Genomic DNA, 27,616 nt, shown 5'->3' with positions numbered 1-27,616 from the left:
TAAGCGCTCATAATTGACTGATGGTCTCGCTGTTCTGCTGTTCACACTGTGCCGCCCCTGGGGTGAAGCTAAATAAATCACTTTGCTACCGAGGCTCCTCTCCGTAAGCGAATGCATGGCTGAGCTAGAGCTGACAGCTGAGTCTGTGGCCTGTAGGTTTCTCAACAGTATTTCAACCTTGGTTTCCAGGGAACCTTGGAGGATCAAATCATTCAAGCAAACCCAGCCCTAGAAGCTTTCGGAAATGCCAAAACCCTGAGAAACGACAATTCCTCACGTTTTGTAAGTCTGCAGCATAATCTAGTGATTGTCTTATTCAACAATGGCCAGTTAATAACACCTTTGTCATAATCCCTTCATAGTTTCCATTTTGCCCAATAAAATTACTGGATTTCCACAGAGTGGAAAGATAACATAGTAGGATGTAACAGAAATCTGAAGAGACAAAGAAAGATCAAGCTTGAATAATTGTTTGAACATTTTAAATTGTTTAAAACGAACAGAAGACAAGCAAAGCCCAGTAAGCTGTCCCTGCTTATCCCTCCGTGCTGCCACCACCTTGGGGCTCTCCTCCTCCCTGTTAGGTTTGCAGGAGAGCAATCCTCCTGGGAGCTCTGCCTCTGCTGCACTTGGCTGACATCTTCTGAGAGATCCGAAAGGAATGGCATGAGGATGACAAACCTGAGCTTGGAGCCCATGCTTCCCTAACAAATCTTGCTAAAAATTAAATTGGGTGGGGTGGAGAGGACCAGAGGTTGTAAGCATCTGTAAATCTACACAGTTGTATAAGGAGCTTGTCAGCTGGAATGGAAATTATTTTTAAAAGTTTGTGTGTTTGAATATGAGAAGCTAAATGAAAACTACTAATTTTTTATGAATTCAGAGAGATGGATATGTAAATTTAATGGGCGAAGCTGTGTAAAATCACAGCACTCTTCTGACATAAGTAGGTGCATGAAAGTTAGGACTGCAAATGAGGAGAAGCCAAAAAAAGGAGCCTGTGTATCTTAAGCTCAGGCTTAATGCTCTGAGTCCTGCATTACAGTAAACCTGCATCAAGCAACTGGAAGCCATGTGCTTTGCCATATCTTAGCCCAGCAGATAAGTACACTGTTATCCTTTATCCACAAGCAGATTACATAGCTCTATGTACAGATTTAGGCTTGGAAGACAGTAATATCATTGTTTGATATTCTTCATTGAAAATATGCCTGTGCAAAGCCAAGGAGTTTGCATAAATTGATTCTTTGGGCCAAATGATTGCCTTCAAGCTGCATTCTTTGTTTCCCTCTGTGTATACTATATGCACTAATTAGAATATTCTTCTGTCTGAATTAGGGTAAATTTATCCGAATCCATTTTGGAACTACAGGCAAGCTGTCATCTGCTGATATTGAGATTTGTAAGCAGCAAACTCTCTCCTTTTAAAAAATACAATTGTTCATCTGAAAGCTGCGAGACCCTTTCTCACTGAATTTTCCTTTGTGTGACTAGATTTATTAGAGAAATCCCGAGTGATTTTCCAGCAACCTGGTGAAAGAGACTATCACATCTTCTACCAAATCCTGTCAGGAAAGAAACCAGAGTTACTAGGTAAGCTTTATGTGGATCCACAGCTTTTAAGAACCTAAAACTCAATAGACAGTGGATAAGGGGTTAGGAGGCAAACCCATGTGCAGAATGGCCCTTATGCTTCCCCTTGATGAAACTGAACTTCCACTGTCAGATACAATCTTTTAGAGATGCTTTCCAGTGGCAGCAGCAGAGACCATTTTTTTTCTCATATGACAGATTAGTCTAATGGGAGTAAGACTCAGGCAGGACTTTAAAAACATAGCACTGTAAAGGCAAAAAGTGTCACGCTGAATTTGTGTAATCCAAGGTCTCAAAACATCTGGAAAATGCTATGCCTTCAAAGCATTTGTGGCAATGAAACTTTAATTATCCAGATTTTCACATATGAGAAGACTTGCTTATGGGTCCGCAAAGAAAAGCTAGTTTCCTCTTTCTGCCCCAAGTGACTAAACTGACATCCCAGCGTGTTGTGTAGCAGGAGAGAATATTCAAAGCTGCCAGCTGCTGATTATGTGGAGATTACCCCTTTCAAGCTTCCCCTGGCTCAGTGTGGTCCCACAGAACCACTGGAGAAGGGGCTGGGATGCTTTGAAATAAAAGCTTCACTAGTTATTTAAGCAATGTGGTTTGCTGACTTCAATTTGTGCTCTGAAATAAGTTATGTTGGAGAGTCACTCTATTGCTCTGCTAAACTCCCACTAAGCCATAGCAATCATAATCTCTTTTGAAGTCTTATTATCCTGACAGTGCGTGGTCAAGTCCTTAACACTCTAAGCTTTACGTGGCCTAATTAATGACAATTAGGGGAAAGATTTAAAGGAAGCTTTGCACTGAGATTCCTGTGAGAATCCCTGTGCTGGGAGAATGCTCTGTTTCTCATAAACTCTGTGCGCTCCACAACAGCACATACCTTTCTGGCCAGCAGGAACATGTCTGCAAGCTCTTGAAGAGGCTGAAACTGACAGGGATTTGTGTTTTGTAGACAAGAAATGTGTGTGCTTGTATATAAACACATCCATATCTAAATAGGGATAAGTATAAATATCAATAAGTATGGATGAATGTATCTATAGATAAAGTAATATATGCCAGAGTGACTACATAGCAAAGACAGGCTTATAGAGAATAAGATTTCATATAAATACATGTAAATATATGTTTCATATAAACATATATTGATAGCCATATATATGTCCATATAATATTCATACATATTTAGATATGTAGGGAAATGTGCCTGCATGCAAAAGATTGAAATCTAGTCCAAAGCTTGTTCTGGTGAATGTGGGTGAAACTTAGGGAAGCAGGAATCTGCCTGTACTTTTAGAGCCAGCTAGCTTTGTAGAAAATAACTCTGCATTTTTGGGTTTTGATATGAAAGAATGACAATGGAGCAAGCCATATTCTGACTTCTGTTTATCAAAAGCCAAGTGTCTTCTGCAAAGGGTATTGGAAGTCACTGTTCTCTGAGTCTGTTATAAAAAAGGGGAGCCATGCCCGTACTCCCTGGCTTGGGTCATACTCAAAACTTTTTCTCATCTCTATTTAGATGGGATTTTTACCCCTAAAAGCATGTGAGGCAGAAAGTAGGACTATACAGGAAATTATTAACTCAATATACTGCAATACATGCTCAGTAGATGTGTATCCACAGTAAATGTTAACATGCAGTATTTCCATATTCTTTTTATTCATGCTTTCTCTCCATCTTCAGACTAACACAGTAGAATTAGAGAGCTGGTTTCTGCCCTGCAGCTATTGAAATAAAAACAACAAAACAAGTCAGTAGCGCAGAGACAAATGTAGGTTGCAGCTGAGTTTACCAGCTCCGTTTTTGAGGATAACCTGAATGGATGGCAGTTCTGACCTTGGCAGTTCTTTTACAGACATGCTGCTGATCTCTACCAACCCCTATGACTACCACTTTTGCTCACAAGGAGTGGTTACAGTGGACAACTTGGATGATGGAGAAGAATTGTTGGCAACAGATGTAAGTCTGTATGGATTTGATTCTGGGTTTCCTAGATCAGGGGAGGAAGACTGCTGGGAGGAGCCTAACTTCTGTCCCTGAAACTATTTGACTAAAGCAAAAGCAGGATTGGGTCTTAACTGCATTCAGACTGTGAAGCACAAGGCCTGGTAAACTGTTATGCTTTTGAATCTGGCCTTGCTCCACCTGTAATGTCCATCCTTTGTAATTTTTATATATAAAATGCTAGATGAAGAGAGCTCTCCCCTGGCTCCCCTGCCACTGCTGTGTCTTCAGGGTGCTCCTTCAGGGTGGCTGCTTTGGGTGATAACACCCCTCCGCAGGATAGTAATCTCTGACATGCAAAGGTAGATTGTGGGGCTGCAATTTGCTTTTGAGCAGGGAAGTGGCAACATATCTGTGTTTCCTTTTCACAGCAAGCCATGGACATCTTGGGATTTGTGCCTGATGAGAAGGCTGGTTCCTACAAGCTCACAGGTGCCATCATGCACTTTGGGAATATGAAATTCAAGCAAAGACCCCGAGAAGAGCAGGCAGAGGCTGACGGCACTGAAAGTAAGAATAACACCTAAAATTACCCCTCAGCTTCAAAAGTCTGGCATGTACCAGGCACTGTGCTGAGGAAGCAGCAGCCTGTTTGCTTTGTTCTTGCACACTGTAGCCCCTGATCAGCCAAGAGTGCCGTATTTGTAACAGGCTTATTCAGTGGGGGATAACCTTACTCAGCAGGAGATGAACAGACACAGTCAGACTAACAGGATCAAATTCCATTTTTGAGACCATTTGGACAAAATGGTTGTGAAATCCTGCTGCCTTAACTTTCTCTTTCATGACTTCAGGTCCTGCTTCTTTATTTTCTCTTGCACCTGAAACTGTCTATAACCAGTGTGGAGATACGATCTTTTCCCTAAACCTGAAGAGTTTCATAAGTGAGATTCTTGCAGCAACTGGGGTATAGAGTAGTCAGATGACCTAGCATAAGAAGAGTAGAGGCATACCTAACACAAATCATATAGAGACCAAGGCCTTTAACCAATTTGTCTTTTGAAGTGAATGTTTTAAGGTTTTTTGTTTGTTTTTTTTTAAGCTGGGCATGTTTCCATGTAGGAATTTAAAGCAAATTGAAACCTTGTTTCTCCTGACCAGGTGCTGACAAAGCTGCCTACCTGATGGGAATCAACTCATCCGATTTGATTAAGGGTTTGTTGCACCCTAGAGTGAAAGTTGGCAACGAGTATGTGACCAAAGGTCAAAGTGTTGAACAGGTAAGGAGGCACTTTCAGGATATTTCAGTACATGTCCTGCAAGCCTTGAGGATTTGCCTGTAACATCTGAGAGAGACAGATAGCTACTAGAAATATTAACATGAGCCTCTAGTGCCTGTTCTCATGTTATAGCCCCAAACTTGGGGAAATTGTGAAATTGAGGGAAACTGGGGGAGAGACTGACAAAGGAATATTGGCCAGCACTACTTTGAATATAATTGTTTTTCTGATGTGTTAGTAGCAGCCACTGCAGGAAACCAGGTGCAGTAAAACCACATGGGGATTGATAGCTAATTCTGGATGAGAATAGTTACCTGGAAGATTTGAGCCATGGATTATTTATTCACTCATCATTCATTCATTATTCATGTAATTTTAATCTTTGTGTGACCTCAATCAGCTAAAGGCAGTATTCACTTTAACTCCTAATTTAAGGGTAAAATAGTCCTTGGGTTGCTATGCTGCAGCTGCAGCAATATTGTAGAAGATGCTGCAGTGTTTTGGTTACAATAAAAGTTGCTGTTTGAAGACAGCCTGTGGTACAAGCTCAGAAAGTAGAAGACTGCTACAGAGAGGTGTATCCTAATGATGCAGATGTGCACAGGCTAAAGAAGAGACTTTAGACAGACTTTTCCTATTGCCTGCTCATGCCATAGCAGTCCTCAAAGATTAGAACCAAATGTCGATGAACAACTTAAGCATAAACCTCCACCCTACTCTGGCAGTAGCTCTGGACATCATAGCTGGCATCTGGCCTGTGAGTCTCTGCTACCTTACCTCCACAGAAATATAATGGATTAAAACATTTGCAACTTGCTGTCCAGCTGTTTCCCAAGATGTACTTCACGAGCACTTTACATACATGTTAGTAGACATCCACATATTTAGCAGTGATTCAAAGGAAATTCAGCAGAGATAATAGAAGAAACTGTGTGTTGTATTAACTATGCCTTGGTGATTATACAAACCATGGGGAGATTTCATTTAAACTGTAAACAGACATTGAAATAATCTACTGCACCAAAAGCTTTGTGTTCCACAGTGAGTTTAGTTTCACACTGCAGTATTCTAAAACATGTGTTTTAGGTTCTGTATGCTGTTGGGGCCTTATCTAAGGCAGTGTACGATCGAATGTTCAAATGGCTGGTGGTCCGCATCAACAAGACCTTGGACACTAAGCTGCCCAGACAGTTCTTCATTGGAGTCCTGGATATTGCTGGGTTTGAAATCTTTGATGTGAGTATTAATGTGTGAGGACTGGGTGGAAGGACATAAACAATGCCAAGAGATAGCTCTTGGTTGGGTGTTTCTAAATGAACAGAAGGCAAAGTGCTGAGAAACCCATAAGGCAAATAATGTGAATGATTTTACATGGAGTTTTTTCCCCCGTGAATAGATATAAAAACCACTTGGCTGGGACATGCCAGTAGTTCCTGGGAACAACATCTCATATGCTTTGGGCTGCAAACATTTTTGTTCTTGCTGTTCCACCAAGTTAACTGCAATGCAAATGCTTCTTTTTTATCTCTTTCTGCAGTTTAACAGCTTTGAGCAGCTGTGCATCAATTACACTAATGAGAAACTGCAACAGTTTTTCAATCATCACATGTTTGTCCTGGAGCAAGAAGAGTATAAGAAGGAAGGCATTGATTGGGTATTTATTGACTTTGGCATGGACCTGCAGGCCTGCATTGATCTAATTGAGAAGGTATGTACATGCCAAGGAGCATTCACTGAACTGGTTTTATTCGGGATGCTCGCTTGGGTGTGTCCTCATGGCCCAGTGAACAGCATGACAAGTTTCCTGCCTTTATACCTGCAACACAGAACCCAAAGAAAATCAGTATTTGTGGCTACTCAGCTTTATCTTTGGAATTCTGCCTTACAGAGCCAACAGCAGCCAACAAGCTGTAACTGGTAATTTGTATGGCTGTATCATCCTTCCTGGTTTGCACTTTTATCTTTCTCTGTCCCTGCTGTTCCTCTATTTAGTCTGTACCACACATGCTTAACATCAAACTCTTCAGCTTTTCAGGGCAAATGCAATGTTTCAGTCCCGTGCCCTGTATGACTCCCGTGAGGCTCCTCTTTCTCACATTACCTGCTGATGTGCAAAGTCCTTTGTGCTCTTTCTACCCTGAAAAGGAAAGAAACCTCTCACCACTTCCCCAGCATGGGATATGCCTTTCCTTTTCCCCTTCTTTGGGAGTATAATGTGGTCCTGGTGGGGACAGCTGTCCCCTGCTCTATAACCTCTCTTTGTATCTCTCTTTCTGTCATGTTTTAGGGCACAGCATCTAACCCTGCTGATCTGTGAGGAAAAACAAAACTTTGCATCTTACATTAGCAGGAAATTCATAACAGCAGAAGTAGAAAGTCTGATTATTAAGTGGTCTTCTATTTGACCACTTTCTTGTCCAAGGGCAGGATATTTGCACATGATCCTAATCCCTCAAAACCAATCTGCCCAGTGCTACGAGGTTTGTTCATCTCTTCCTGAGACATGAATGATAAAATGCTAGTTGGTCCAGCTTCCCTGAAAGAGAAATCAAACTCTTTCTGGAAGCCATCATAAGGCCTCCTAAGGCAGAGGTGACATACTGAATAGTGAATGGGGTGGTTACTGTTTTAACAGAATAGTCAAAGACTTCCTCCTCAGGTTGAGAAAAAATTCTGAAGGCTTAAAATTCCATCAGATAAAACTTACAGGCTGCATAGCCACTGAAAACAGGTAGCCTAAACATTTCCCAACAAAGATGCTCTTAAATCCACAGCCACTGGGAATCCTGTCTATCCTTGAAGAGGAGTGCATGTTCCCAAAAGCTACAGATATGACATTCAAATCCAAACTCTACGACAACCATCTTGGCAAGTCACCCAACTTACAGAAGCCCAGGCCTGATAAGAAAAGGAAATATGAAGCTCACTTTGAACTCCTTCATTATGCTGGTGCAGTAAGTTCCTCTGCTGGCAGGTAGACTTTGTATCAGAGGTCTTCCAGGTGGGATTTGGCTGTAGCACACAAGGGAGAGTGGGAAAGATGAAGAGGGGAAGAAAGGAAAGGTGAGGAGTAAAAGTAAATATCTACTCTCCCTGCACAGGTGTTGCAGCAGAGTAAGATGCCACCAAACTCCAGAACATCTGCTTCTTAGATGCACAAATAGAATGAAATAAATTGAGGAGGGCTAATAGTTCTTTTGCAGGAAGTATGCCTTGCTTTGCCTTAATCACTTTTCCTCCAATCCAAGTAAGACTAGTAAAAAACATCAGCAGCATCTAACTTTTCAGCTCAGTTTCCTGAAAAAATGAACTAATTTCTGCTTTAACTCAAGGGATAGCTATTAAAAAAAAAAAAAAAAAATCAGTCACTTTTTACTAATTTTAGGACCAGTGTGTCAAAATAGGAAAAGAAAGCGTGGTTAGTTCTGATGTGGTGGTTCAGTTTACAGGTTCACTGGTGATGAGGTGAACAAGAACATAATCCTGTATGATACCTGAGCCAAAACTTGTCCAGTTTTGAAGTCCTGCTTTTAGATCAGATAGGCAGAAAGAACTGGAGAGGGTCACAGGAATTTTTAATCAAACTATAATTGATAAGAAGCCTCGGCATAGCAGAGCAGGAATTTACCTGATGCTGTTAATTTCAAATTATAATTGAGCATTAAGCTAGTTTTGTAATTATTAAAAGAAATAATGCTGATCTTGGTACTTATCTGTAGTTGTTAATGCATTCAGCAAAGAAAATTAGAATTTTTTTTCCCTTGTGGTACTGATAATGGAACATATTTTCCCACTAAACATATCTGTGGCAAAGTCCTGGAGTTAGTTTGTAATCATTAAGACTCTATTAGTAAACCCTAATTATTCCAGTGCAGTATGCTATTTTGAAGTTAAATTATTACTTGTGTGATTCATACTTCAGCACTTTTTAACAGGGTTCCTGGGACATCAATGCCACATGATATCTCCACAGATAACCACATGGAGTCCATGAGAAGATGTAGGGACCAGATAGTTTGGAAGGGGTGTGTGGGATTCACATGCTAATTATTAGGAAGAGAGGTTTGGGAATTAGGAAGCAGAGAACTGGAGGGGAAGCGATGAAAACCAGGGCAGCTGCTACTGCTCTGAGCACAGCTCTTCACATAAAGTCATTGGCTTCAAGCCAAACTGCAAAGAACTCCTGGCTGCTCTGAAGGGGAATGTTTGCAACCTCTGGCTTGTTTTCAATGCCTTGCTGTAGGTTCCCTACAACATCATTGGGTGGCTTGAAAAGAACAAGGACCCACTTAATGAAACCGTGGTAGGCATTTTCCAGAAATCATCCAACAAACTCCTGGCAAGCTTGTTTGAAAGCTACATTGGTGCTGACAGTGGTAAGCAGAACCAGCCCACAATGGGCTTTCTTTGGGTTTTGGGATGTGTGCTTGGGCATGAATGGATTTCAGAAACTAAGCAATTCTCTTGACTGCAATTGCTTCAATGCTAGATAAGGCAGTGACTAATCATTTAGATGTGCACAGCAGCTGTAGGAGTTTTCCAGTTATAGGAAGGAGACCATTAACTCAGCTAGGTTGAATGTACAGTACCTCTGAGCAGCTGTGGCAAGGAAAGCTGTGCTGTGAACAACCCTGTGGGAGTTTGAGCATGCAAGTGTTCAGATATGCAGCCAAGTGTTGCACAAAAGATTGCATACATAAATGCCAACAAAAAAAGAACAGTTCTTGTTTCTCATGCTGTAGTACTTCTTGCCAGCCCCCCTGAAATAAATAAGAAATACTAACTTTAAGAGAGAGTTTTGGAATATTTTATTGGATTCATGGCAAGTACACACTGAAGGTACTGTAACACCATCCCACACTGGCCACAGTAGAGGGCTTTGCCAATATGTCTTCCTTTTTGCTTGCTGATGTTTTTTTATTTGACAATGTATATGTACATAGTAATGTATATCTGAGGACATATTTAATCACTATCCTTTACACAGAACTCTTTTATTTGTGGGAAGACAAGTAATGAACATTCAGAAAATTGATCTTAAGTAAATAACTGGTATTCATTACAAAGATGTAGCTCTTATGTCCTGAAGTTGCAATCACTTACAGCCTGTTTATTAGAAACCTCATTTCAAGAGATGCTCTTGTCATGAATCACATGACACTTTCCTAGGAAACAAGCAGGCTGAAGATTTTGAAATGGGAATGAGATGAAGCTGAATGTAAATAACATTTGCTCGTCCTGCCACGAGCAAATCCTTTCAAGTCACTAACTGCCTATTTGCCTGTGGATGCTCCTGTCTGTCTGAATACTACCTTGCTTTTCTTTGGTGTCAGGAGAAAGGAACAGCCTGTCCAGATTAGCCTTTTCCAGTCTCACCAGCAGTGTCACCTTCTGAAGGGGGAAAGGCTGTGGATAATTGCATCAAGCACATTGCACTCTTCACTTCTCCTTTTATGTTGACGGGTGACACAATGACAGATCTCCTGGGAATGATCTAATGGCCCACTGCTTAGAAAGCTGCAGCAACTGCTGTACATTCTTGGGTCTTATCAGGAACTTGTGAAACTTTGTAAAGGTCTTGTCAGAATCTAGCATTCCTTGGGAGCATCTGAATGATTTTGACTCCAAAGCTTCAAGCAAAATTCAAGGGATGCAAAATAACTGCATCTAAAATTACAAATATTTATTTCTCTTTATTCCAGACAAATCTCACTTGCACAAGTTCAGTGCCTGCATAGCAGAGAATCAGTTTCTATACAGTACAATGTGCAGTACAATTTTTCTATAAGCATTATTTTTCTTTAAGTTTTTCTTTTTCTACATCATTTCACTCTATGGAGCTTTTAACAAACTACAAATTACTTTTGTTAAAATATATTTTTCTGCCATATTCATATTTATGGGCTTTTCTGCATAAGAAGCGATGCAGTATAGATCTGAAATGCAAATGCAATCCAGAAAGTTTACAGTGGTCTTTGACAAAATTCCTAACTATGGACAGAGAGCTGCAAATGGGTGATGTATCACACATGATTTTCAGAATGCCTTGGATAAAATTTGAGCAATCAGAGCCTTTTAGTCAAATAGAGCAGCACTATTAAAATGGGCTGTTTTCCACACTCTGCCTGCACTCCTTACTGAGATAAAGATTGGTTTATGCTTCTTTTTACCTCCTTAGGTGACCAGGGTGGAGAAAAGAAACGCAAGAAAGGTGCATCTTTCCAAACAGTGTCCTCATTGCACAAGGTTTGTTACCTCTCCACATCTGATGGCTTGAGTTAAGACAATGCATTGAAGAAGAATGTTAAAGATTGTACTGGACAGGAAAAAATTGAAATCCAACATTGAAATTTGACTTGTGGACAGGGTTATTTACCTTGGCTAATGTAATACACTGCTATTAAAACTGCATGCCAGGGGCTGCTCCATTTCATCATCTTGGTCAGGAAACTGTTCTTTTTACTGTGTTTTAGAAAGTATCACAAAATGGTGCCAACAACCTGTATCACTTATTTTGTTGCTTACAGCTTCATGCTTGTCTTTGGAACAGGAACTGATTACAAGTAATTTGCTAGTCCCTATCTGATCACTGCTTGTAATTGGATCCTAGGGTTAGAGCAGTCATGGAAAACAAAAGCTGTTGAATGAAGCAGCATAAAGCCTCTTGTTTCCTCAGTTATTCCCTTCTTCTGGGACTGGCATGTGCTCCTGGTGGAAGCTGTCACTAAGATCGTGCCTGAGGAAAAATGGGGTTATTTATCTTTTTTTTTTACCATTATTACCATTTCTATGGGTAACATTGAGGAAGCTGTAATGTCAGTAAACCTCAGTTTGGGAAGGATGTAGTTGTAGTCATGTCAGATGCCATGACGTGTAGTCATGTCATTTTATCTTGTTTGGAGATACTCCCCATGAAGGGAAATCACAGGAAATGGAGACCTGCATCTAACCAGCTGAGGAAGTAAAACGGTGGCTGAAGGAGCACTCAGACGATAATTAATAAGCCACAGACAGAAGCCCCCTTTCCAGCACACAAGCAGCAGTTATCTCAGGTTGTTTGTTGTCCTGACTGGTGCATGAGAAATCTGCAGTTTGCACAGTTGTGCTGATGGCATTACATTCCTCCTCCCATGGGCTCCATTTTCTACTTTCCAGACAAAACACTTTCCCCAGAGCCTGGTGATCTTGGCTGGCTTCTGAGCTAGCTTGCTGTCTGCCTGGGACATGTTTGATTAAGACCAATAAAGGGAATATGTTTGGTCAGGAGATAAAAACTCAGCCTTTATGAGGAACAGGTGGGAAAGGTGAGCTCTCCCCACTGAGTGGGGAAGTGACTAGGCAAAGATGCAGCTGGCTTTACAGAAATGCTCCACCAGATGATGCTGAGTCTTGCTTGCTGTTCATCTAGGGCCCTGAGTTTCTGGGGTTGTAAGTAAAACACATATCTTCTTTGCTAAAACTGATGTGGAATCCTATAATAATGTTAAATATTACTTTGGTTTATTTGAACACATTCTCTCTAATAATTTTGGTAAGCTTATAATTTTGTTGGAGAATTTTTAGAAAAATGAGCTTCTTAAAATAACAACCAGCAAACCAAAGAAATAGTGATTGGAATTCCGCTAAACTGCTAAAGCTAATCATGTTTTTGATGTGTCTGTTCTAGGAAAATTTAAATAAGCTGATGACTAACCTAAAATCTACAGCCCCTCACTTTGTACGATGCATTATCCCCAATGAATCAAAAACTCCAGGTATGAAAAAGACAATAGTCTTAAGATTTTAGAATATTTAGCTCTGTCATTCTATTACTTACTTCTGAGTCACCAGATTGTACTTTATTTTAAATACTGTCTGTGCTTTTTACCTTATCCAATCATGTTGCTGTCTCAGGAGATGTCATCTCACATTTTCCACTTTCCTTGGGGAAATGAAGATGAAGCCCTGTGGAGAAACTCCTTTTAATTTAGCCTTGTTTTCCCCCTGCAGGAGAAATGGATGCATTCCTTGTCTTGCATCAGCTCCGCTGTAATGGTGTCCTGGAAGGCATTCGCATTTGCCGGAAGGGCTTCCCAAACAGAGTGCTTTATGCTGACTTCAAACAAAGGTAATGCAGAGCTATGACTGTCTCCTGATCCATTCAAGTTTATCTTCCATTCAGTTTGCCTGACATGGAATGCAGAATTCTGTTCCTCCTTCTGTCTGTCTAGATACAAAGCACATTGATTGAAGACCCTGGGTGTTTTGGTTTGGGTTTTTTTTATTTTTTAAGTTTTTGGGGGAAGGGGGAAAAAAAACCTAAAGCAGAATCTAAGCCAATTTTACACATTTCTCATTTGTAATTATTAATTAGGTACCGCATCCTGAACCCAGGAGCAATCCCAGAGGACAAGTTTGTGGATAGCAGAAAAGCTGCTGAAAAACTGATGGCATCTTTAGATGTTGACCATACCCAATATCGTTTTGGACACACCAAGGTAACTGGAAGAGACTATCATTGCTTATGTAAAGAGAAAAGTGATAGATCTGGTATTTAATTTGCAGAGTAGGACACTGCAATTTCTGGCAGTGGTGTTTAATGGAGATTTAATAATACAAGAAACTAGCAAAATGGCAGCAAAATAGAAACAAAGTGATATTATGTTCTAAGCTGTGCTAGAGGAAATTTAACTGTCTAGCTCAAAGCTTTTACTGGAGCAACTCTACAAGCAGACACAGCAGCAGCTGATGCTCCATGCACCCCAGTAAAACAATAGCTTATTTTATATTATATAGGTACATTCAAACATAGATGGGCCACAAGATCAGCTGCCTCTTTTGAAATGAGGCCATGTGCAATTCTCACATGATCCCATTAGCGGGGATTTCTGGGAGTCAGGAGTTATGGTTCAGCTGACCTACTTGGAACCCTGCCGCAGCTGATAGGTATTGTGGCAATAAAACTGTTCAGCCTATTCAAAACTGGGGAGATAAAACCCAGTTTTAAAACAACTCTGGAACTGTACAGTGAAGTCCCTTATGCAAGTAGTATTTGGCCCTCTATACTCTCCTAGTTTCTGATGTGTCAATAAGAATACCAGTGTGAACCATTTCAGCAAGGTCACTGTAACTCTGATATAAACCCTTCTTCGTGGTGAACTGACATCTGTGCATGTACCAGGTGTTCTTCAAGGCTGGTCTCTTGGGCCATCTAGAAGAAATGAGGGATGAGAGACTTGCGAAAATCTTAACAATGATCCAGGCAAGAGCACGCGGCAGATTGATGCGGATTGAGTTTCAGAAGATAGTGGAGCGCAGGTATGAAGGCATCCCCTTAAATCTTAGCAGATAATAGTAATTACCATTTAATTATAAGCTGAATAGAGCCATTAATTACAGTCCCTAAGGCAACAGATAACCCTAAATTAAAAGCTTTAAGTGTATGTATGATAAAAATAATAGCAACTTTGCCTGCAGCTTTGGTGAAAATGAGATTTAGAAAATTTTTGTGTCTCCAAAAATAAAGAGATTTGGAGGAAGTTTCTTGTATCTCTTGGAAATTAGTACGGTTTCCTAATATTGCTCGGAAGAGAACTACGAAACAGACTGAGAATGAAAACTCACTTTTTCAATTCAGGCTAAGATTTGGGGAATTTTGTTTATTTTCTCTTAAACCAGGGACGCCCTTCTTGTAATTCAGTGGAACATCCGCGCTTTTATGGCTGTCAAGAACTGGCCTTGGATGAAGCTTTTCTTTAAGATCAAGCCTCTCCTGAAGAGTGCAGAAACTGAAAAGGAGATGGCCAATATGAAGGAAGAATTCTTGAAGCTGAAGGAGGCCCTGGAAAAATCCGAAGCCCGAAGAAAGGAACTTGAGGAAAAACAAGTCTCTTTAGTTCAGGAAAAAAATGATTTGCTTCTCCAGCTGCAAGCTGTGAGTAGACACATAGATTTATATACTTATTAGACATTCTTTGAAACTCAAAGGTTTGCAGACTAGAGTGTTAGTGGAATTTAATAAAAATAAGTTGCTGATCATGTCAAAGCCTTGCCAAAATTCAGAGCGGATAGAAGCTCTCATGTTTTGGTATATATAACTATATATATGCATATATATAGTTATATATATGCATATATAACCAGCATATAACCAGGTGGGCTGAGAATCCAAATCTTAACAGATTCTGTTCAAGGCAATGTCCACAGTAGTAACACATGCAAGTAGTCTCGTATGTGACTAGTCATGCTCACCCCTATTTCATCCTGCTCTGTTAATTACTTGTCTTCTGAAATCAAGAGTAGGAAATTTTCCTTACTCTGCTTTCTTGCTTTGTATCAGGCTCCCTGACCAGTTACAGGCTAGGGGACAAGTGAGGGAGAAAAGTGCCAGGGAGTCATTGTTGTCCTCTTCCTTGTGCCACACCAGGAGCAAGACACTCTGGCAGATGCTGAGGAACGGTGCGACTTGCTGATTAAATCCAAGATTCAGCTGGAAGCCAAAGTCAAAGAACTGACAGAGAGGGTTGAGGATGAGGAAGAGATGAATTCTGAGCTGACTTCTAAGAAGAGAAAATTGGAAGATGAGTGCTCTGAGCTTAAGAAGGATATTGATGATCTTGAAATAACACTTGCAAAAGTAGAGAAAGAGAAACATGCTACTGAAAACAAGGTACATTCAGAACTTCATGTGTTCAGGAGAGGATGGGCATGGATTACCTTTACAACAAGTGCTACAGGTCTTCTGATGGTTTTACACTGTTTGTCATACAGGCCACACTGAAGGAAGGGTCTGTAGGTACAGTAATTTGACTTTATGAGGCAAAAATTATTACCTCTGAGCCTGTTTCCTCTTTTTTTTTTTTTGAAGTAAGTCTTACTGCACTTCAGCTAAAGAATTAAACTATTTGGGACATTTTAAGATAAACAATCTTCTGCTGTAACCATTAATTCCTTCAGCTCTCCTCATTAAAGCATGTAAAAATGCTTTAAATGTAAAAAACTCCTCTCCTACTCCTCCCAGAGAGAATCAGAAGCTGGAGTCCACCACAATGGGAGTGACTCTGAAAAGAATTTAGTATGTTTGAAAAAATGTACTATCCCCACATCAAAAACTGGCAGATATTAACTACCTTGATAACAATTTAACTCAAAAAGCCATGAGGTGCTGGGAGGGGAGAGATCCCTTTCTTTCTCTTGTTTTCCTGCTTACAAGTTCAGATCAGATAGTAATTTGAGACATGTTATGACAATCCCTTCCTTCAAAGTCTTACATACACATCTTCCTTTTTTCCCACAGGTGAAAAATCTGACAGAAGAAATGGCAACACTCGATGAGAATATCAGCAAACTTACCAAGGAGAAAAAGTCCTTGCAGGAATCTCATCAGCAAGTTCTAGATGACCTACAAGCAGAAGAGGACAAGGTCAACACACTGAGCAAAGCTAAAGTGAAGCTGGAACAGCAAGTGGATGATGTAAGCTGGTTCTTCCTTTATGTTTCACAAGGCTCATTTGATCACCACTTAGAGTGGACCTTTCATGAGACTGAAAGCTTGCAAAACTTTGAAATATTCCTCTCCTTTTAGAAATGTACTCCTTGTACTGTCTGTAAAAGGTATAATTACAGGAATACCACAAAAATTGATCTGATTCAGCCTCTCAAAGGACTGCAATAACAAGGGAAAATCCTCCCAACTTGCACTCGCAGTGTAACTGGCATGAAGTCAAACAGACTTTTGTCACTAAGAGAACTGTAATGCTTGCACAAATGTAAAGCATGGACTAACCCTTTTGTTCTATTTCTGTAGCCCTTATTCCCACTGGCTGCTAGAAAACAAACCCTGCTAGGATGCTTAAGTGCTTCTGCTTCACAGCTCACTAGAACTCAGCAGAGAACAGTAGGGCACAGCCTACATCTGACTGTTGTAAACCATTTGTGTTCAATATATTCATTAAGTGACTTTGCTCCTAAAGCTCGAGGGATCACTTGAACAAGAGAAGAAAATCAGGATGGACCTAGAAAGGGCAAAACGCAAACTGGAAGGGGATTTGAAGCTGACCCAAGAGAGTGTCATGGACTTGGAGAATGACAAGCTGCAGATGGAAGAAAAGCTGAAAAAGTAAGAAGTTGATTCTGTTGTACCAAATAAAGCAGCACAGTTACAGTGTCATTTAAGAGCCTTCAGGTGTGTCATCCTGCTCTGATGGTGGCTGAAAGAAAATTCCATTATGAAAATGTGTAGCCAAGGAGGGAGACAAAATTACTCTTGTATACACAATACCCAAAACACTAGAATTCATTAAACTTTCCTACATTAAAAAAAGCAACCCAGAAACTTACTAATGTTTTTCATTGCTTAGAGGAGAAATCTGACGAAATTCTCTAAGGTTGTTCATCCTAACTAGCTGTGGCAGTATTGTTGGGAGACCTGACTCTGTTAAATATGTTTGTCCATTGAGTCTGAAAATAGCATTATTTTTGTATGACACAAAGAACCAGAAATATAATTGCACAAATGCATGCAGAGACTTGACTTGGAAACTGCTGTTCAGAGGAAAATGTGTTCTCATGCAAATTGTAATACATGAGAATTGTTTTCATTTTTAGATGCGGTACAAGTTTTATTGAACAACTTTTTAAAAATTTCAAATTCCTAACTTCAAGCTTCAAGGCAAATTGTCACAGTAGGATTTTCCTTTTTGTGCTAGGAAAGAATTTGAAATGAGCCAGCTGAATTCCAAGATAGAAGATGAACAAGCTATAGTGATGCAGCTGCAGAAGAAGATCAAGGAGCTTCAGGTCAGCTTGCTTTTTTATCGTATATCTTAGGACAAGTTTCTCTTTGTGCCTCACTGAAAGACCTTGCAGAAACTTTTCACAGCTAGCTGCAGCTCCTCTTTGAGACACAAAGTGGTACATGTCCATAGCTTCCCAGACAGATCCCTTTTTTCCTCGGGATGGTCGTTCTGCAGTGTTTCCTCCCAGTAGCAGGGCAGATGACCACAGAATGGCAGTGGTTTCAGGCAAGGCAGAAAGGCTCTGGTGGTTTGTTTTGGGCACATAACATTGTTCCAAACCATGGAGGTGAGGGTAGTTCCTGGAGAGGAGTTCAGCAGTGATTAGCATGGATTTGAAATTTAGAGAAAAGTTTAAAAGATACAGGAAGTTTTCAATAGAAATTAAAAGGCCAAAGAAATTCAGCACAGTCCAAACACAATGTCTGGACTCAAAAATAACAGCTCTACCTTTTTTTGTTAAAAAAGAATATTTGTATAACTTGGATGTAAAGTGCAGATTGGTGAAAATAATCTTTTAATAAAAAGAAGTGCTTCCAATAAATATTTGCTATCCAGGCAGTTCTACACACTGCTGTATTGAAACCCTGTCTTAACATTCCTAGGGATAAATTACTCCAGTTGTGGAGATCTCAGAATGAGAATTTGTTGCAGTTACCCCTACTAGCACCTAAGTCCTCACATGTATTTCCACTGAATGTCAAACACATGAACATAAGGTCAATGCACTGGACCTATATGTCTTGAACTAGAACTTGCAGAATAATCTACTGCAAGCAAGATGTGACTCATCATCATATCACATAGCTCAGGATCTGATTTACTGACACAAATGGGCAAGTCCTTTAACTGCTGAGCTTCTGCCAGTGAGGTAAAATATGGGCTGGCAGAGGGTTTAGCAGTTTGTAAGGTGCCTCATGGTCTTCTGATGGGAATCATCATAAAACTGACCCCAAAGTGTTCATGTTGCTCTGGCAGGCTCGTATAGAAGAGCTAGAAGAGGAGTTGGAAGCAGAAAGAGCTGCTCGAGCCAAGGTGGAAAAGCAGAGATCAGATTTGGCCCGAGAGCTGGAGGAACTGAGTGAGCGTCTTGAGGAGGCTGGGGGAGCCACAGCTGCCCAGCTGGAGATGAACAAGAAGCGCGAGGCAGAGTTCCTGAAGCTGCGGCGGGACCTGGAGGAGGCCACGCTGCACTACGAGGCCACGGCCGCCACGCTGAGGAAGAAGCACGCGGACAGTGTGGCCGAGATGGGGGAGCAGCTGGACAACCTGCAGAGGGTCAAGCAGAAACTGGAGAAGGAGAAAAGCGAGCTGAAGATGGAAGTGGATGATCTCTCATCCAACATGGAGCAGATGGTCAAGGGGAAAGTAAGGGTCCTGAGGCTTTCCAAAGCCCCGAAAAATCATGGGTAGCGAAGGCTGGTCTGAAGGTTTCCCAGGCCACCTGGTATGGCTGAAGTGTTTCAGAAGGTGGTGTCTTGCACCATGTCTCCCTTACCCAGCTGATGATACAACCTTTCTTCCCTAGAGATGGGACAGTAACTAAGATGGCCTGTGTGAAACACACAGTGCATCCTCAGTCCCAAGCATGTTGTTTATTCATGTATCTCAGGGCACAAAAACATGTCAAGTAAATTAGGCTCCTCCAAGCTGGTGATAACTGGAGTGATGCCATCCAAGTCAGGATATCTCTCACCCTAAGCAGTCTCCTTTCAGATCCTGCCCTAGGTTCACAGTTTTGATCCATGTTATCACAGAGTGCAAAGCAAAGGCTTGCATGATCACACTGTATATTTTCACTTCCTACAGCTGAATTGTGGATTTTGTTTCCTGAGTAGATAATCTCAGTAGCTTTCAGAGCACTTGAAATAGATTTCTTTCAGTGCAAGTGAGGAAAAGAAATGTCAGTATTCTCAGAGTTAGAAAGCTGTCATCAAACCCAATTTATGATAAATGGCAATTAAAGCAGAATCAGTAGAGCAATTTTCATTGGAGGTGATTTTCCCATCTAGCAATTATGAGGCGGCTATGCCTGAACTTCATAGGCACGTGATTGCTGCTGAAGTTCTTGCAGAGACTTTTTACACTGATGCTTACATTCAGAATACAGCTCAGGGAAAACAAATGGGGAAGGTGGTCTGATGGGGAATCCCATGGCCTGGGGTCACAGATGTGGGGCTGCTCTTTCCTGCTCTACTACTGTGATATTTGTGTCTTTGCTATCTGCCATTCCTCTGAAAGACAAACACACCGAAAAAAGGACACATTTTGAAGGCTACAGCTTCCAAATGTTTGCCTGGAGGCTACAACTTTCTTTGTCTTTCTCCTGATTCCCATTAGGCCAATGCAGAGAAGCTTTGTCGCACTTATGAGGACCATCTGAATGAGACAAAAACAAAACTGGAGGAAATGACTCGCCTCATGAACGACCTCACTACTCAGAAGACTAAACTCCAGAGTGAGAACGGTATGTGCATGTTCAGCCCAGCTAGACTGTTTCCCAGGAATTTATCAGGGGCATCTCTACATTCCTTCAGTGAGATATGTTCTGCAATGGCATCTGCTCTGAAGGTGGCAGGGTTGGAATTGCTGAATGGAGCAGTAGCTTTGTGTCTTTTGGCATTTTTATCTTCAGTAGTCTTATAACCTTGGTGGGGAAACTTTGCCTTGGACTGGCTTTTGAAACAAACCTTTACCCACATTTATCAGCATAGAGTGATAACATCTCATCAACCAAAATGGATGTGCCAGCTCAGAACCCAGGATGTGCCAGGCTGCCTAGGTACCTATTGTTTCAGGAACAAGGGTATATGCATCTAGAAATTCTAGAGGGAAAAAGGAGATGGGCCTGTGTGAATTCCATTTTCTTCAGCTTGACCTTGAGCATTGCTCCCTTGAAGATGTTCATATATCCTCTAAATACCACATATCCTCTAACTTCTTGCTACCTTTCTGGCCAAATCAGTATTACTTAATTTCTGCATCCTAATCAGATATCACTGTTCTGTGTATTTTCAAAGACATATTTTTCATTTCCTGTTAGTTTTAAATTCTGTGTCTCCTGTAAGACTGTGGTTTTCACCCTGCAGAGACACACTTCCTGTTCCCAGTGAAGTTTTCCTTATGTATTCATCTGTTCTGTATGTTGGTTGTTATGAGGTCCTCAGGGTGCTTTGCAGCCCTCTGAAAAGAAGTCTGTGGAAAAGCAATATAAAATAGTGAAAAAAGTAAAACCAGCTACAATTGCCCATGAAAGTAAGCATCAATCTAGTCTGATCCACAAACTGAAGTAAAATTAATGAATTAAGCTATTGGCAATACAAAAAAACTCCTACTGACCAAGCAAGAAAACTTAAGTCACTAAACCCATTGAAAAAAGAAAAAAAAAAAAATCTGCAAAAAACTATCCTGGTGGAGTATCTGATGGTTACAGCTTTGGAAGAAGCTTCACAACAGGTCAATCACAATCACTGTGAGTTCTTTTCCTCAGCAGAATTAGACAGGTGGGACTATGATTTTTTGACTGAAACTTTGTCATTTCATCATCTTGCTCCTTTTTTTTTTGTTTATTTGTCAAATCTAATGGCAGGTGAGTTTACTAGACAACTCGAAGAGAAGGAGTCACTGATAAGTCAGCTGTCCCGGGGAAAAACATCCTTTACACAACAGATTGAAGAACTTAAGAGACAGCTAGAAGAGGAAACCAAGGTAATGCTTTAACTGTGTCCCATTCCATGAAATGGAAATTGTGGCCTAGATAAAAGCTGAAATGAGACATAGGAGTGACAATCATTCCTACTAATTGTACTGATGTAAGTTCCTGCCCCTGACTGAGGCAAGTCACAAGAGTGACTTGAGAGTTTGGGAAAATCATCTGCATACATAAATGCTAAATAAAACTTACCCAGCAGGACAACCAAAATCTCAGATCTTACATCTTAAAAGCTTGGGTTATTTCTCCAAAGTTGTTAAATTTTCCTCGGTCTTGATAGCTTCTTCCCCTTGTCACCAGTTAGGGATGACTGCAAACAATTTTCACCTCACTTGACCTGACTGTCAAAGCCAGAGGCAAAAAAGAAGAAAGAAGCTTAAGCCTCCATTTCAGTTTCTAGGGGCTATTTTGGTTTTGCTGTAGGTGACCTTGCAATGTTGTGATCTTTCCGTTCCCACAGTCCAAAAATGCCCTGGCACATGCCCTGCAAGCGGCCAGGCACGACTGTGATCTGTTGCGGGAGCAGTATGAGGAGGAGCAGGAAGCCAAGGCAGAGCTGCAGCGGGCTCTCTCCAAGGGAAATGCAGAAGTGGCACAGTGGAGGACGAAGTATGAGACTGATGCCATTCAGAGAACTGAGGAGCTGGAAGATGCCAAGTGAGTTACATGGGCTCCATCATGCCCTTGACTGGCAGGACTGTGCTCACTAGGTCTTGTTGTGTGCTAAGGAAATAGGGTTGGAAACTTTCCTGGTTGGAAAGTCCCTCCCACTCAAAACTCAGGGCTGTAATTTGGGCCTGTTCTTCATATTGCTTGGGGAAGTCAATGTTTCTCTTGAGGGCTTGTTTCTGGAGTAGTGGCTGTGGACACTGGGGTTTATTAGAGAACTAACAAAATTAGATAGTCCTACTATGTCCTACTATTATGTCATACTTTTTTTACTTTGCCCAGGCCCAGTACTTTATTTCCTTGGTCTTGGCTTCCCTTTCCCACTGGGAGATGATGGCTGCCCTGGGAAAGTAGGGCAGAAAGTCATTTTGGCTCACACTGCCCAGCTGCTCCCAGTCTCTGAACATCTCCAATTTCTGCCTCTGCACATCTCCTATCTTCAGGATCTCGCCACATTTTCAACATATTTTCTTCATCTAATATCTCCACAATCCTCTTTCTAGGCTGTCCTTTCTTTCCAGCACCTCTTTTTGCCAGGACTCCCTGTTTTCCCAGTCTAAATAGTTTATGAATAAAAGCCCACTGCATGACAGCCTCCTAACAGTTGGGTATCTCATATCTCTTGATTGGAGGAAAATGACACTGTCATTTAGAGCAGGTCTTTTAAAAAATTTACAACCAGCCATACTGATTACAGCTTGTAAGTAGCTAGCTGGTGCCTGAGAGTTCAGAAGTTCAATTTCAAATATTCAAAGACACACACAAAATGTTTTGCCACGTACCAGTATTCATAATTTAAGCTGTTTTTTTCCATCATAGCCCCTTCTGTCTAGAGGCTCAACTTTCCTCTCTGTTCCTTTTCCCCTTGCCCCATCCTCATCCTTACCCCCGCCCCATTTTCCCTTTCAGAACTGATTTACTGAGTTATTGCTTTGGGGTCAATTTTTCTGGATAACACGGCAGCAGTGACACTTGGTCATTTCACTGTGTCTTCCCACCTGGTAGGAAGAAGCTTGCTGCTCGCCTGCAAGAAGCTGAGGAAGCAATTGAGGCAGCCAATGCCAAATGCTCTTCTCTGGAAAAAACAAAGCACAGGCTGCAGAATGAGCTGGAAGACATGATGATTGACCTGGAGAAGGCCAACTCAGCGGCTGCCTCGCTGGACAAGAAGCAGCGTGGTTTTGACAAGATCATCAATGACTGGAAGCAGAAGTATGAAGAGTCACAGGCAGAGCTGGAGGCTTCCCAGAAGGAGGCCCGTGGCCTCAGCACTGAGCTCTTCAAGCTGAAGAATGCCTATGAGGAGACCCTGGACCACCTGGAGACTTTGAAAAGGGAAAACAAGAACCTCCAAGGTAGGCTTCATTCAGGTCCTGCAGCCAGTGCAAGAGCCTCATCAGCAGATGGCTGGAGGGATGCAAGTGCCCTGCAGCAGCTGTGGGGAAAGATGTTTATCTCATCCTGAGATGAGCTTTCCGATGTCATTTGAGACACTGCCAGTGAATGTTTTGAACCTGGAGACTGGTATGGCCAGAGCAGAGAAGGCTTCCCTTTGCCCCTCGTCAATGAAACTCACTGGCAGAGGAGGCAGCCTCCAGGGAGGAACAAGAAAGATGATAGAGGTGCAGTAGATGAAGCCTAAACAGCAGAGCATGGTGTTCTAGCCTGCAGATCACAGATAAAAACTAAATCACTATAGCTGCTTCAAAAAGCATTCACAAGAAAAGCTGTACCTTCAAGTTGTTCAGGTAAAAAATCTCACTGTAAGTGAAAGGAAGGCAGGGCTCTCATACAGAAGAGCCCTTGAGGTAGTAGTTTGAGGAATGGGTCCTCTATTCACTCTCCATGAATTGCAGGATGTTCCAAACTCTCTGTTTGCTAAATCCATCTATCCTCTTTTGTTTCAGAGGAGATTTCTGATCTGACCAATCAGATTAGTGAAGGAAACAAGAGCCTCCATGAAATAGAAAAAATCAAGAAGCAGGTTGAGCAAGAGAAGTCAGAAGTTCAGCTGGCTCTGGAAGAAGCAGAGGTGAGGAAAGAAAGCTCCAGGGAAAAGGAAGAGGGTGTCTTTATCAGGATTTTCCATCCCTTTCATCTTCTTGGGAAAACAGCCAATGTGTTGATTTCTAGCACGCGCAAACTCTCTGCACCCAGCTCCTCCAGCCTTGCTAGCCAGTGTCTTCAAGACTGACTAGTGACTTTTGAAGATGTCAGCCCTATGATCATCACTGGAGGTCTTTTGCAAGGAGGTGCCTTGCAGCCTTTGGGTTTTTGTTAGAATTGTGGAATCATCTAGGTTGGAAGAGATCTTTGAGATCATCCAGTCCAACCATCCACCCCACACTACCCCTGAAACCCCTAAACCACTAAACCACATTGCCCAGCACCAGAGCCAGTTGTTCCTTAATACCTCAAGGTATGGGGACTACGCCACCTCCTTGGACAGCCTATTCCAAGGCCCAAACAGTGGAATACAGTGACTTTTTTTTTTCTTTAATATCAAATCTGCATCTCCCCTGTGTCAGCTTTATGCCATTTCCTCTAGTCCTCTTGATGTAGGCAGAAGAGACAAGAGGTGCCCCCTGAATCTTCTCTTGTGACTAAAAAACCCAAGTCCCTCAGCTGCTCTTTATAAGACACATTTTCTAGACCCTGCACTAGCCTTGTTTCCCTCCTCTGCTTGATTGGTTTGGTGTTTGGGTTGCTTTTCATTTTCAGGAAGCTCAGAAATCTTCTGCCCACTGCCTCAAAATTCAGTCCTTGATCACTTCAATGTAGAACATTTCAGTCTTTCAGTAAACAGAAATGTTGAAAATTGTGGTCTTACACAATTATCAGATATCAGATCAGATATTTCTACCATCAGATAGAAATCTTTATTTTATCAGATATTTCTACCATCTAGTTTCCAACAGTAAATTCACCATTTCCTGCTTATGAGAATGAGAAAACAAGCCTCCTGATGACTATCTCTTTTATAAGGTCTCAGATATTGTGTTGGACACTGCAGCCTGCTTTAGAAAATGCAGCAGTCTCAGAAGACAAATGGAAATAGTCCTGTAGGAATTTGCTAAAGACATTTGGCCTCACTGCTTTAATTTCTACAGTGCCAAGTAGGCACATACCCAAGAGGGTTGCCTCATCCCAATCTCCATAAACAAACCACTACAGAACAATCTAACTGGAAATCCTTATTATTCACTTCAAGGGCTCAGCAGACAGATTTTATCAGAAGTGAGGTGCATTACAAGGCTAAGAAGGAGTGTGCATAGTGCTGGCAGAAGCATCCCAGCAAATAGCAAGGGATTATTAGTGAAGGCTGCGTTTATTTTGAATTGCATTTTGATAATATCTGCTAAACCAAAGGTCACCCAGTGGCAGGAATCTGTTAATAACTTCAATGCTGTGCCATTTCTTTTGTCTGTTCTAGGATGCTTTATACATTGCAGGAATCTCACAGCCAGACAAATAGGCATCATAATCAGAGCAGAGAAAAGAACATGTCTTCCTTCCACAGCTCTGAGATGCTGAGAATGATTATGTACCCTGTTAAAAAACTTCCCTTGCTAGAAAGAATACATTAGTTCTTGAGGGATCTGAGGGGCACAGTTTACTTTCCTGGACTGTGTGGAATGGCTTTCTAAAACTCAGTGGTAGTAGGAACTAACAAAAGTAAAGTGATTATGTATCTTACTCTAAATGTGAAAGAAATGGGTTAATGCAGATTTTCTCTCTTTCTTGTGAATTTGGGCCTCTGGCAGTCACTGCTGATGACAAAGAATTTCCATGTGCCGTTCCTATCAATTCCTCCATTAATGCTGTTCCTGTTGTGGCTCCTGGTGATGATGCATGTAGCTGACTGACCTGCTGCATGTTGGCTGGAGATCAGCAGGGATTTTGTACAGCTTTGTTTTCTCAATCCTCATTCTGTTTCCTCATTGGTGGAAGCATAGCTAAGCTTGTGCAGTTCCACCCTTCAGAGAACACCTCCCAAAATATGATGTTCAGTTCTGTGCTTTTGCTCCTGTTCAGTGAGAGCAGCAGGGGGACAGAATGACACTGAGCCTGGCTTATGCAAGACCTGAAAGTCAGAAGCCTTGTTATTTCTTCATGGGCTGTTGCCTGCTTAGTTCTTCTATATATGAGAAAAATGTAGAAATAAAGACATAGGCACAAATCACCCCTGTTTCACAGACTTCATAGTAATTGGAAAGAACAGACAGAGAGTTTTTGCATTTTGTCATACAGAGCTGATGTCTGTTATTTCTTTCCTTGAAGTCATCTTGCCTAATAAGGTTATGTAATTTAGAAGTTTCTAACACTTTGTGATTTGGAGAGATTTTTGTGAGTGGGATGGATGTGTGGACCCCTTCACACTCCCAACAACAATCTTGTTTTAGCTTATCCCTGTCCCTTACAAGCCTGTGAATTTCTGGAGGGTGTCTGTACAGAGGTGTGGAGCAGGGAACATCTGTTGATGTCAAAACCATGCAGGCAGGGCTGAAGGTGTTGGTGTGTTGTTTGGGTGTTTTTTGTGAGCTGTTGACTATCTGAAAATTTGTCCTCTGAGGAGCTTGCTGCTCGGTTTTCCAGCTGTCAGCTTGCATTAGAAGGCAAGTAAATGCGTTGTAAATGTAAGCTGCTTGTGTCCTTGCCTAGAGAGAGAGACGGAAGGAGGAAACAGGAAGAGAAGTGTGAAGGGATCATGTTTGTGCAGCTGTTTGTAGTTTGGAAAAAAAAAATCAATTCCTGGTTTGCAAGCTCTTGGTGTTTTCTATTTCAGGGAGCTTTGGAGCATGAAGAAAGTAAGACACTTCGTTTTCAGCTTGAACTTTCTCAGGTTAAAGCAGAGTTTGAAAGGAAGCTGACAGAAAAGGAGGAAGAAATGGACAATATAAGGTACTGTGCAGGAGGTAGCATGTTTGTTAAGTGAGTCTGAAAAGGCTGGAACTATTCTCAAGACCCAAGCCAGTTAAATGCAGTGCAGGTAGTTATGCCAGCATAGGCAGGTACTGTCTGTACCAGAGACCGAGCCAGCTCTGACTATTTACCACATTTCCCTTGCTCAGTTCAAATATTCCTGTCACATCAGTCTCTGACAGTGTACAATTAAACCCATCATGCATAACAAACTGCAGCTGTAAAAAAACTCTCTGGCATAATCAATTCACAGCAGACCAGGGCCACTAACTCTATATGTTGACAGTATGGAGGCAAGTAGGTCTAGAGAGCTGCCATCTCCTAAGCCTGTGTGGGATGGCTGCCTCCCAAGTGGCCCCCCTGCAAAATCAGCAGTACTTGTCTCAGTGGTGCTCAAACCTATGTTCTCTGAAGGCATTTAGTTAATTTATGCAATTACAGCTACACTGAGTGTGGGAGGATGTGAGGAGCTTGCTGTTATGTGTACACCATTTGGGTAAGCAGTGAGAATTGCAGACGTGCAGAAAGTGTGAATGGAACAGGAGAGGAGCTCACAGGTAAGATGGATAAATAGGGAAAAAATGGAAAGCAATTAGGTGAGAGGAGGATGGTGTCTTTTGTCTCTCCCCTGCCAGCCAGCAGAAAAGCAAGTCTGAAGAGTTATACCCTTAAGAGGAGGTCATGTTAGCCTATGTGCCTGTGCAGTTAT

At 41.5% G+C, this 27,616-nt stretch overlaps 1 protein-coding gene across 1 annotated transcript in view; it reads left to right on the top strand.

Annotated features, from left to right (window-relative positions):
• Positions 1–27,616, top strand: part of MYH15 (myosin heavy chain 15) — a 45,555-nt gene that overhangs the window by 10,608 nt on the left and 7,331 nt on the right. Inside the window, exons 9-35 of the mRNA XM_058836214.1 lie at positions 190–282; positions 1,339–1,402; positions 1,495–1,593; positions 3,462–3,565; positions 3,982–4,120; positions 4,712–4,830; positions 5,917–6,066; positions 6,368–6,538; positions 7,605–7,784; positions 9,074–9,206; positions 11,009–11,076; positions 12,497–12,584; positions 12,820–12,937; positions 13,184–13,307; positions 13,991–14,127; positions 14,488–14,743; positions 15,236–15,478; positions 16,106–16,282; positions 16,782–16,927; positions 17,517–17,607; positions 18,582–18,971; positions 19,944–20,070; positions 21,193–21,311; positions 21,776–21,972; positions 22,990–23,339; positions 23,892–24,016; positions 26,771–26,886. Of these exons, the coding sequence (XP_058692197.1) occupies positions 190–282; positions 1,339–1,402; positions 1,495–1,593; positions 3,462–3,565; positions 3,982–4,120; positions 4,712–4,830; positions 5,917–6,066; positions 6,368–6,538; positions 7,605–7,784; positions 9,074–9,206; positions 11,009–11,076; positions 12,497–12,584; positions 12,820–12,937; positions 13,184–13,307; positions 13,991–14,127; positions 14,488–14,743; positions 15,236–15,478; positions 16,106–16,282; positions 16,782–16,927; positions 17,517–17,607; positions 18,582–18,971; positions 19,944–20,070; positions 21,193–21,311; positions 21,776–21,972; positions 22,990–23,339; positions 23,892–24,016; positions 26,771–26,886 (4,124 nt within the window). The remainder of the gene's footprint in view (positions 1–189; positions 283–1,338; positions 1,403–1,494; positions 1,594–3,461; positions 3,566–3,981; positions 4,121–4,711; positions 4,831–5,916; positions 6,067–6,367; positions 6,539–7,604; positions 7,785–9,073; positions 9,207–11,008; positions 11,077–12,496; positions 12,585–12,819; positions 12,938–13,183; positions 13,308–13,990; positions 14,128–14,487; positions 14,744–15,235; positions 15,479–16,105; positions 16,283–16,781; positions 16,928–17,516; positions 17,608–18,581; positions 18,972–19,943; positions 20,071–21,192; positions 21,312–21,775; positions 21,973–22,989; positions 23,340–23,891; positions 24,017–26,770; positions 26,887–27,616) is intronic.

Source organism: Poecile atricapillus, chromosome 1 (assembly GCF_030490865.1).
Source record: "Poecile atricapillus isolate bPoeAtr1 chromosome 1, bPoeAtr1.hap1, whole genome shotgun sequence".
NCBI classification, from domain to species: domain Eukaryota; kingdom Metazoa; phylum Chordata; class Aves; order Passeriformes; family Paridae; genus Poecile; species Poecile atricapillus.
The sequence above is the reverse complement of the archived record's forward strand: the minus strand, read 5'-3'. Positions and strand labels throughout refer to the sequence as shown.